Source organism: Salvia splendens, chromosome 5 (genome assembly GCF_004379255.2).
Source record: "Salvia splendens isolate huo1 chromosome 5, SspV2, whole genome shotgun sequence".
Lineage (NCBI taxonomy): Eukaryota > Viridiplantae > Streptophyta > Magnoliopsida > Lamiales > Lamiaceae > Salvia > Salvia splendens.
The window spans coordinates 18,230,674-18,242,093 of record NC_056036.1 but is presented as its reverse complement, the minus strand read 5'-3'; the positions used below and the strand labels follow the sequence as shown (position 1 = coordinate 18,242,093).

The window sequence follows — 11,420 nt, the reverse complement described above, 5'->3', positions numbered from 1 at the left end:
TCTCATTTCTTCAAAGCATAAACCAAAAAAAAAAAACAAATAAAACAATAGGGAGTAATTTTTTTCATCACTGTTTGATTTGAATGGGCGTCGGAGAAAGTGACCCGCGCTCGCAGCTTAGTCTTCCGCCGGGATTTCGGTTTTTTCCGACTGACGAGGAGCTTCTCGCGCAGTATCTCTGCCGTAAAGTCGCCGGCCACCACTTCCCGCTGCAGATTATCGGAGATGTCGATCTCTACAAATTCGATCCGTGGGATCTTCCAAGTAAGTAATTATGTGCAAGTGCTTGATTACGCTTCCTTGTAAAATCTAAACGACGTGGTTTTGTGATTTTAGGTAAGGCTTTGTTTGGGGAGAAAGAATGGTATTTCTTCAGCCCAAGAGACAGGAAATATCCCAACGGTTCGCGGCCGAATCGGGTCGCCGGTTCGGGCTACTGGAAAGCCACCGGCACCGATAAAATCATCACAACTGAAGGAAGGAAAGTCGGAATCAAAAAAGCCCTAGTTTTCTACATCGGAAAAGCTCCAAAAGGAACCAAGACAAATTGGATTATGCATGAATACCGCCTCGCTGAATCTACCACAAAAAAAGGCAGCTCCAAGGTTGGATCATTTTATAATAAATTAATTTCTTAAATTCATCGATTATTCTAAATCGTTTTTCTCTTTCAGCTCGATGACTGGGTATTGTGTCGGATATACAAGAAGAATTCAAACAAGGAATACAGCCACGATTCGTCGCAATACGACGACGTGCTGGATTCTCTGCCTGATCAAAAGCTGAATCTTCAGCGCTTGAGCTCAGGGAATTTCGATTGGGCCACGTTGGCCGGGCTAGACCCGGCGTGGCCCGAACTCTTTCAGGCCCATCCCCCTAGTCTAAATGACACGTATGCCCCTGCTGATTTCATGGACCTCACCGGGTCGAATCAGTTTGGCGGGTTCGGGTTTAGGCAATAGGGGAAATGGGTCATGCCTTGGGCTGTATTTTGTGTTAGGGTAGATTTAAGGGAAACATCATTATTGTTCATTTCTTTTTTCCTTTTTTCTACTTTTTGGTATAGGGCAGGAATTTATCTCATTTTATTAAGCTTTATTTTGTTCATTAGCTAGAGCACAAATAATGCTGTGTAGCATGTATTCATAACAAGACACACAATAAAATTTTCTAATGATCAAAAGCAGTGCTGCTTGGAGATGTGTTTTCAAATTCTGTCATAAATACGAAGAGCTTTTTTTGTAAATGAAAACGAGGTTGATTTAAAATATGAAGACCAAATATACATATTCAGCCAAATAATATTACTTGTTTCAATTATAGTAGTGTAGCTTAATAAACTGATTACTTTTTATTTATTAATATTGATTATGTTATAATATATTATAATTATTTTATCTCCAAATAAGATTTGTAATGATAGTACTTTTGATTTAAATTTAGTTTTTTAATTATTACCTGATTGTATATACAATAATTTCATAATTTCAACTTACAATTTATTTTATTGTGCTTTCTTATCTATAGTTTTTGTGAAGCACGATAATTTATATTGAAAACTAATTAATGTTACACTATATTATAAGTAAAAGACTTAAGAAAGTATTTTAGACTCAAACCGAGTTTTGTATTTATCAATTGATCATTAGATATCTTCGAACTTACGGTAATTTCGATTTATATCATTAAAATTTAGTTAGAATCAAATATTTCATAATTTATTATCAAATATTTTATAATTGCAACAGATCACTATTTATAAAATATACCTTAATAATTTGTTTTTTTTTTAATCTAACATAGGTCAACAATTTGACACCCTAATTGTCGACTTTAGTTAGCTAGATCGGACATAAATTCAATGTATTAGATATAATTTTTTAATTATTAATTTGTTGGAATAGATACTACTATTATTATAGTGAATTACTATAACAAGAAGAATGTGTTAAAAGTCGAACACAATAAAATAAAGGCACGAGGAAAATGCCAAAATGCTAAATGAGTATGGTCCATGTATGCCGACTATAGTTTTTGTCCAAACGCTAATATCGAAAAAACTTGCGGCTCATACTCATCAAGTCCAATATTACAATTCAACACGTGACGCTTGTTTATTTTGATTATTGCTATATGAGAATAAATCTTGTTTTTTTTTTTGCTCAAGAAAAATATCCAAAGTTTAACCATACATTCGCTTTTTTCTATGTTATTCAACTTAATGATTACATAAGATACACAACTTTTATGTGAAGTATAAATTCAATAAAATTTGGCTTAGATCTCTCTAAATACAATTGCTCGGTTGCTGTGGTTGTGAATTGTGATGGTGTTTTTAATCCAACCTGCCATAATAAAATATTTCATTCACATAAAAAACAGTCTCGAATAAAGTTTTTTATTTGTCCATCGAAATTGGCCTCATACTAAAAATAAAAGTTACTCATAATTTATTACTTAATTTTAATCTTTCTCTCTTTTACTTTATTCATAATTTTCTCTTTCTCTCACTTACTTTTGCTCAAATGAATCAAATATAATTTCAAAAAAATTGTAAAACAAAAACAGGAAAATTAAGATAATATAAGTCCACGTTTAAATCTGATTTATATTTAAAGTTAAGAGAATTTCGAAAAAAATTGTTAAACAAAAACAGGAAAATTAAGATAATACTTACAAGTCCACGTTTAAATCTGATTTATATTTAAAGTCAAGAGAAATTCGAAAAAAATTGTAAAACAAAAACAGGAAAATTAAGATAATATAAGTCCACGTTTAAATCTGATTTATATTTAAAGTCAAGAGAATTTGAAAGCATACAATTTTTCTACATATTCTACTTTATACTATTTTTAATGTAAAATTGATAAAGTAAAAGACAGACCAAGTATAAAAATTGATGAAGTATTGTAAATAAGAAGAAGACAAGCCTCATTAGAGAGAAAAACCTAATGTAAATAGATGAAAATAATGTTGATAGACGAACGAAAATTGAAAAATAAAACTTCCACCCGTCTCATAAAAATAGACACTCTTTCCATTTTGTTGCGTCTCATAAAAGCAGTCACTTCTTATTCGCTAATTTTTTTTCTCTCTTTCTCTAAAGAGGTGAATCTCATTTTCCACTAATAATATTTTAATTATTATTTTTTATTTTTTTTATCAATTATGCATTAAAATAATACTGTTTCAAAAATATCTATTTTTATGAGATGGTGAGAGCATGTATTTTATGATGAGAGCAAAGGGAGTATCAGATTGAGCCCAACTTCAAAGCAATGGAAAGTTCATCTGTCCCACTATAGGCCCAAATTAAAAAATGCAATAATTTTCCCTCATTTTGGCCCATTTGACAATTCTAATGCAAAATTCAAAAATTTTACTTAAGTAGCATCAATTCCCAAGTTCAATATGATACTCCATAAATTACGTTACAATTCCACATTTTGATGGACTTGACATATACCCAAAATTAACTGATAGCATGAGAATATTTGACAATGTTATACTTTGAGGAAGTTCTTTTCGTGAACAGTGTAATAAAAAAAACATAGATTGTTGATGTGTCATTTTAGATTTAAACAAAATATAAATGAATAGGAAACTCCTTTATCCTTGGAGTTATGTTCTGAGTTATCCATCTTAGAAATGTCCCTAGCTGGTCAACTACGAATGAGTTATAGGATTTTATTAACATATTATAATAAGGTTAGTGACAATCGATTGTTGTGGGTTGTGCCTTTGGAGTTCATGAGGTCAAGTGTTCACTAGCTAGCCCCTTTTATCTTTCGGTAGCATAAATGTTTGACACACGTAATCGAGCAGAATATGCTCATTCAATACTGATCAAATAAATAGACATGAAACTAAATTTCGATAGGAATTATTTTAAAAAATCATAGAAAAAATCTCTGCGTTCATGGATTAAGATCTTTCACTTCCCTCTTTGTCTCATCATTCATAATCATGTCTTAAGGTATATCTGAAGCAAAGCACTTATCAAAATATTAGCTTAGTGACATTGATGATAAAGAAAACAAGTAAAAAGAAAGACTAGCCGATCACCTTTATTAAGTTTACCAACACTGGAAGAGGAGAAAATCTAATTTGTTATGTTAAGAGTTTAAACCAGTACTTATTTTGTAGCAAGTAGAAAACCTAAATTTTATCTTTAATGTTATCGTTTCTTGCAAAATTTATGACAATGTTTGTTAGTGTGTACAAGGTGTTAAAATTATCCAAATTCCAGGTATGAGTATTGCTCATGATTCACCTTATGTAAATGGGTCTATTATATAGAATATGTGTATTTTATATTGCGATTTAGTTGCAAAAATATGGGATAAGATTAAATTTATATGAATCAATACACGGTTGACATAACATGAAGGCATATTATAGTCTTTGGTGTTGAATTTAGGGCTGGGTAAAAATACCGAAATACCGCCCTTACCGTATCGAAAAAATACCGAAAATACCGGATTTTCGGTATACCGCAATTCTCGGTAAGGTAACATACCTTACCGATTTATTTCGGTACGGTAACGGTATGAATTTCATATACCGAGGTATACCGAAAATACGGTATATACCGTAATTTTAGGTATATACCGAAAATATGGTATATACCGATATCAATATATGCCAAATTATATCAAGTAAATTCATACTTTTACCAAACAAATAAATATTTACATATAGAAATCAAATCTTGCCTCATTATAGTTGTCGGGTAATCATGTAAATATAAAATCAAATAAACTCAATTAGGAAAACTTGATATCGTTGAATTAATTAGTTTCAAACAAATATAAGATTTTAGTTAAATTAGTTCCAAACAAATATCGTTGAACGTTATGTGATTGCATGGAGTTTAATTGTTGCAGTTTTTTTATTGAATATGTTTGAGTTTGAATATATTTCATGTTTTCTAAGTATTTTTGAAATTTTATTTTCATTTGTGTTTGTATTTAGAATTATTTACAAAATAATGATATTTTGGTATGTCGTATTGTAGTCCGATATACCGTAAAACTCTGGTATATCGCAAAAGTACGGTATACCGAATTTAGACATGACATACTGAAAATAAGGTACGGTATCGATATTGAAATTTATCATACCGAAAATAAGTATACCGAAGTTTGGTATACCGAAAATTTTGGTAAGGTAAAGATATGACTTTTTCTCATATCAAATTATTGGTAAGGTATACGGTATGATGGTTTCGGTAAGGTATACCGTACCTACTCACCCCTAGTTGAATTTACATATGTAGGTACGAAGGAAAGTCTGGTGCATATGTTTAATGAGGCTAAAAATTTGGGCATCTTGAATTATTTGTTGAGTTTGCACATGTGAGAATTTAAAAATAATTGATTTATCTTTTCTCCAAAAAGGGCAATCGAAAGGAAGGAAAACTCAAGGCAGATGGCAATTCCATGATGTTGGAAAGCATGCGAGTTGTGCTTCGAGTCTAACACACTAGTGTGGGTTTTATATCCTACACGTTAAGAGAGGATAACAACCAAATTACTATTAAAGATTACGGATTGCATAGTAATCTTTTAAAACTTGCACTGTAATTTGCTTCAAGTTATTGTCTTGACATAAATGATTTATTTTATGATATCTATTTGTTTAGCTATATCACATATGAGGTGCACATAGTCAACCGACGGCCTCCCTAAAGTTGACAGATTAAGTGTCCATAGAAGGTGGCCACTTTTACTAGAACATGAATGTTCATATATAACAGATTGCAGAAAAACTTAGTTTGATCAGACAAACTTTATCTATACACTAAGTGATCGTTCGGTTCAAGAGATATCTCACGACTTCTCATCTCCCCCCTCTTTAATCCGCTGTTCGGTTCCATTTCCCCCCTGAAACTCGGCCCGAGACTATTCAATCTTGGCCCGTCGCAACGGTCATTTTTTACACTTATCTCACGACTGACCCCAACCCCTACGACAAAATTTATCTCAGATATCTTCTCTCTGATTTCACCCAATTACTCCATCGCCACCCCTCAGTGGCGCTGATTCTCTCTGATTTTGTGTGTATGTGTGCGTGTGTGTGATATCTATGTTGTGAGTAAGTACCAATTCTTGTTTGTGTGCCGTCATTTCTCTCTGATTTTGGGGATGGGTGTCACGACTGTATTTTACTAAGGATAGTAAAACACAATTAATCGTGATTAGGGGTGAAAATTTCAAAGAAAAGGTACATGGACTATTCATGTAATTACGAAGTATCTCAAAGGGAATACTTGAATAGGATACGCTCTATCAATAAGATTCGAGTTAAAGGTTTATACAATACGATTTATTCACCGTCAGAATCTCAAGGGAAAACATAATTTATTTTGCTTGAATAGCACATCGGAAACAATTGAACGCAGTTCCACATATGAAGATATGAACCTCCGAGAGTACTGTATAAACACAAAGTAAGCCCCACTTGGATCAGCACCCTCCACTCCATCACAGCTCAACCTACACATTTAGAAATACATGCAAGACTGAGTACCTTTGTACTCAATGAACACATTGCAAAAAGATACAATTTTACATTTAAAGTATTGTCAAGCCATCAATCACAATAATACTCAGGGGTTTTTCATAAAAGTCCGAGCTTACCAAATTGTCATACGTAAAAGTTTGATTGCGCAATTTAAGTTCTTTCAGTAATTCATCATATCTGAAACATCTTGTGACGGAAAAGTGGTCAGTTTCCACGGTCACAGGACCGGCCACGTGTACACTAGTCTGAGTGGGTACTCTTCCCTTGCTGGACCCGAATTCGATTTATAAATTTGGCATAGCACATTTGGTATAACCAAAACAAATAGGCATCATCACATAAAATAAATCATTTATGGCAAGACAACATCATTTGCAAAAATAAATATTATCTCAAATATACTTCATATTTTTATCCATATTTGTATGTAGGATAGAAAAGTTCACCTCGTATGCTTCCAAACTCCGTAAAATAATATTAACTCTCTTAAAGTTAAATTCCTTGCGATGGACCTTGTCCAATTAAAATATTAATTTATTTAGCTTCAAGGAAGTAAATAAAAGCGCATATCCAACAAGGGATGTATTCATATCCTTACACTGAATATTGCTAAAACCCAAAACCAATCTTAAACCATTGATTCTTGTCATCTAATGGCTGAAATTTGTGACACATGACTTGTATTTATTTATTTTATTTAATCAAAAAGGGCATTGTTGGGAGTGATTATTTTGAACGGTTATTTCACCACATCAATTATCTCCATTAAATTTGGTAATTATATTTTCTGATTTATTCTCCATAATTAATTCTTCTCTCCTCCATCTTTACTGTTTACATTGCTGCAAATCACAAAATTCAACTGCAATTCGTCTGCTACAATTTTCAGAAGTTACTATCGATTTCCATGAATCGTCTTACAATTCAACTGCAATTCGTCTACTACAATTCGCCTGCTATAATTTTGAGAAGTTAATATCGATTTCCATGAATCGTCTTACAATTCAACTGCAATTCCTCTGCTACAATTTTCGGAAGTTACTATCGATTTCCATGAATCATCTTACAATTCAATTGCGATTCGTCAGCTAAAATTTGTTTCCATGAATAGATACGAAATTTTCAGTTTTTACAATATGTGTTCGTTTTTATAATGTACAACTTGTGTTTGTGTAATGTACATAACCCGAGTCATGGTCAATTCAATAGATTACATAAAACAATGTATGAATTTTGTACTTTAATGTAGATTTACTTATGTCATGATGTAGATTACTTAATCGCTAATATTCGTAGAATTCATATTGTTTGTAATGTACAAATAAAGTGATTTAATGTATATTTCACTATCTAGTAATGTAGATTTTTATTTGTTTGCTAGGGGCTGGAAGTTAATTCCAATCCCCAAGAGTTTCGTAGTCCATGGGGCTAGGGTGTAGTACCGACTCACTAACAAAACATTGACCAAAGGAAGGGAGTTATAGTCATTCCCCTAGGGTTTAACAATCCACTAGTGAATGACTACAGTAGTTATGTATTTTATGTACATCATTCGTTTAGGCAGTAAATGACTACATGATGTACGAACGAGGCTTCGTAATGTACGAACGACTTAGTTTAATGTACAAAAGGCTTAGTTTAATGTCTTGTAGCACGTTGCATCCATATCATTTGGGTTTAGCAATCTATCGGGCTAGGTTGTAGTACCGACAGACTAACGAAAACATCACAAGTGCAGGGAGATAACTCTTTTCCCCTAGGGTTTAACAATCCGTTTGGCTAGGGCATATTACCAACACTTTCCTATAATTTTCTGTTTTTATCCTTTGGTTTTGGTTTCATACAAAACTTGATGTACGAATATGGTTTTATAATGTACGAAAGACTTAGTTTAATGGACGAAAGAATTATTTTAATGTCGATGTTAATGTATGAAAATGGTATTTGAATGTATGAATCCCAGACATTAATGTAAATAAATTACTGAATAATGTATGTACATATATAGCTACATCTTGTTGCAATGAATGATATTTTAAAGTCATGTACAATTGTGCATGTATAATGTATCATGGGTTGGGGAAGGTTGCATGTCCTCAAAGTCTTCATCACAAAGATTTTTTGGGCACTTTGTACCTATTCAAAAATATTGACATTGAGGAGATTAGACTACAAGCAATATCAAACCAAAATTGTAACATCCTTGGCTCGAATTATGCTTCATTTTATATATTTGCATATAAATTATTTATGTAAAATAGATATATTAAGCGAGTATGATAATTTTTAATAAATGGTGACTAGTATGATAATTTTTAGCATATATATAATACTATGTATTTATATGTACCGAATAAAATATGTATATAAATTATAAATTTGGTGAAGTAATCGAATACTTCATATCTATTATAAATATGTATGTATATTATGTTCAAGTAGATATATGTATCTTAACTATTAAAGTACTCCATAATTTAGACAAGCAAATACATGCAAAAGAAAATGAAGAAAGAATAGTTACGTGTGTATGCATTGAACATTATTTTATAATTAAAATAGTGATAGGTGTTACAACAGTAGGTATATGCGTGGCCAAATTCCTTAGTCATCACTTTTCATTAATAAAAATAAAATAAGTCGGCCATTTTGTTTGAATCTATGTTAAAATGGATCACATCAGTTTATATATAATAGTTATGTTGCGTATTAGGAGAGGAGGGGGGGAAAAGAAATAAGGAGGATTACAGATAATAGAGATACACAAGTTGGGGAGAATAAACACAAATAGAAACAGAAAAAGAAGAAGAAAACAAAAGAAGGGGAAGTCTGAAGAAATACAAGGAGATATTACAGCAGAAAGATTTTAGCGGAAGAAAAATAAAAGGATTAAGGATGTAGCCAGTGAAACTAGGGTTAAACTACTTATTATATCCAGTGGAACTAGGGTTAAACTACTTATTATAATTATAATTGTGTGTATAAATCAAAATTTAATTTTATATATTTTACGTGGTTGATTGTTATGTGTTAAATTGAAGTGAATTTGAATTATATAATGTGAGACTGAAATGATTATGTGTTATTTGATATTGATGGTGTAAAATGATTTGGATATGTGATTTGTATAAGGGATATGTTTATCTATAGTATTGGAATTATTTGATGGAATATAATATGGAAATGTAGTTGATAGAAAATGGATATGTTTTACATATGGTATTGAAAGTACATTAATCATATGATTAAAGAGGATCTGTGATGGTCTTGCCTGGATCTGAAATCACAATGGACATATTGGGACCTTCGGGTCAATCATATTGGGACCTTCGGGTCAATCATATTGGGACCTACGGGTCAAATCACAGTGGGACCTCCGGGTCGAATCATATTGGGACATTCGGGTCAAATCATATTGGCATATTGGAAATACCGGGCAGATACATGCTTGATTTGTCACAGAATAATAAACTGGACAGAGAGGCATATGCATATGGATCTGAAATTGCTTATGATATTTGACGTCATTTATATGTGCGGGTTTAGAATATTTGTAAATAAGCTTAGTAAATGATGGATTTTGCAATTATAGTATTTTGAATGGTGAAATGATTTATATGTGTTTTCTTTACTTTAATATGTATTTGTTTATTATAAATATATCAGAAGGGTTGGGGTATGACAAAAGTATTAGGAGATTACGCTATAAGCAACATCAAACAAAATTACATCAGATAATAATATAGATAATAAATTGTACGTAATGTATAGAATATGTTCACCAATGTAACTCAAACTACCATAACACATATTAATGTAGCAGTCTATCAAGGACTAATCTAATGTTTTCCATCAATGTACTTCTAAAAAACTATCCATATAATAATGTACAAGTTCAGAGGTAGATAATGTACATCCGGAATTGTATAATGTAGCAGTTTATATCAAATAATGAACAACAAGGTTTTGTTAGTGAGTCGGTACTATACCCTAGCCCATATGGATTGCTAAACCCTTTGGGGGATGGATTTAACTTTCCCAACACGTCAAACTCATTATAATCTATATTAATAAGAATGTGACATATACATTAAACAATCATAATCGTACACTAAATTCACATAAGTATTCACGATGGTTGTTTGATAATCGTACATTAAATAACCATAATCGTATATTACCGAATAAATGTACCAATTTGTGTGAATAATGTACACGACATTTACAGTTTACAGATTCAATTTTGTACATATAATCACAGAACCTACAACCAATCCAAACAAGTACATCCAACACAATAAAGACGACGACGAATGAAATAATTTATAGTATGAAAACGCAATCGACATCCAACTATGAAGCACCTACATTTTCTGGAAAAAATCGACAACCAAATCGACGGCTCAATCTCGTAGAAATCAAATTTACAATTAAAATGAAAAAAAGGAAACTTCCTCTGTTATAATGTAATCACTGAATGAAAATCAATTTCATCGTTTTCAACACACAACATAGTGAATCGCGTCGAAAAATTATCTGTGTTTCGAAGCTAAAACTATTGTCAACTGGGTCGGCCCAGCTCGGCCCACCAGTGAAAAGAATAGGACTTGGGCTGGGCTCATCAGTTGAGATGGGCTCCAATTTGGCCATTTTGTAAACCCAGGCCCAGTCTAGGCCCAGGACCATCCGAAGCCCATCCCAAGCCCAGGACCAGCCCAAGACCAGCCCAGGCCCGGGCCCATCAGAGACACACCTTCTATAATTAGTTTTTTAATGTAAATAGGTGATTAATCACTAATAATAGTATATTTCTCTATTTATGTATGTCATCTTGTGCACGAGACATGTTAATTTTGTCTATATCATTCCAATATTTTGGATGTCTCCGAATGGAC

The 11,420-nt window shown here is 32.3% G+C and overlaps 1 protein-coding gene and 1 non-coding gene across 2 annotated transcripts; one reads left to right on the top strand and one right to left on the bottom strand.

The window, feature by feature from the left end:
* Nucleotides 1-1,183, top strand: LOC121804935 (NAC domain-containing protein JA2L-like). Its single transcript, XM_042204656.1, has 3 exons — nucleotides 1-264; nucleotides 337-605; nucleotides 675-1,183. Exons 1-3 carry the CDS (start codon nucleotides 84-86, stop codon nucleotides 960-962), a joined length of 738 nt encoding a protein of 245 aa, XP_042060590.1. The 5' UTR covers nucleotides 1-83; the 3' UTR covers nucleotides 963-1,183.
* Nucleotides 1,184-11,319: 10,136 nt separating this feature from the next.
* Nucleotides 11,320-11,420, bottom strand: LOC121806088. Its single transcript, XR_006051622.1, has one exon. It is a non-coding gene; the product is annotated as a U6 spliceosomal RNA (small nuclear RNA).

Bases quoted from the DNA above. Each gene is read 5' to 3' on its own strand.
- LOC121804935 (XM_042204656.1), top strand. From the start codon at position 84: ATGGGCGTCGGAGAAAGTGACCCGCGCTCGCAGCTTAGTCTTCCGCCG. The intron at 265-336 runs GTAAGTAATTAT...TTGTGATTTTAG, and splicing joins CGATCCGTGGGATCTTCCAA to GTAAGGCTTTGTTTGGGGAG. The intron at 606-674 runs GTTGGATCATTT...TTTCTCTTTCAG, and splicing joins CAAAAAAAGGCAGCTCCAAG to CTCGATGACTGGGTATTGTG.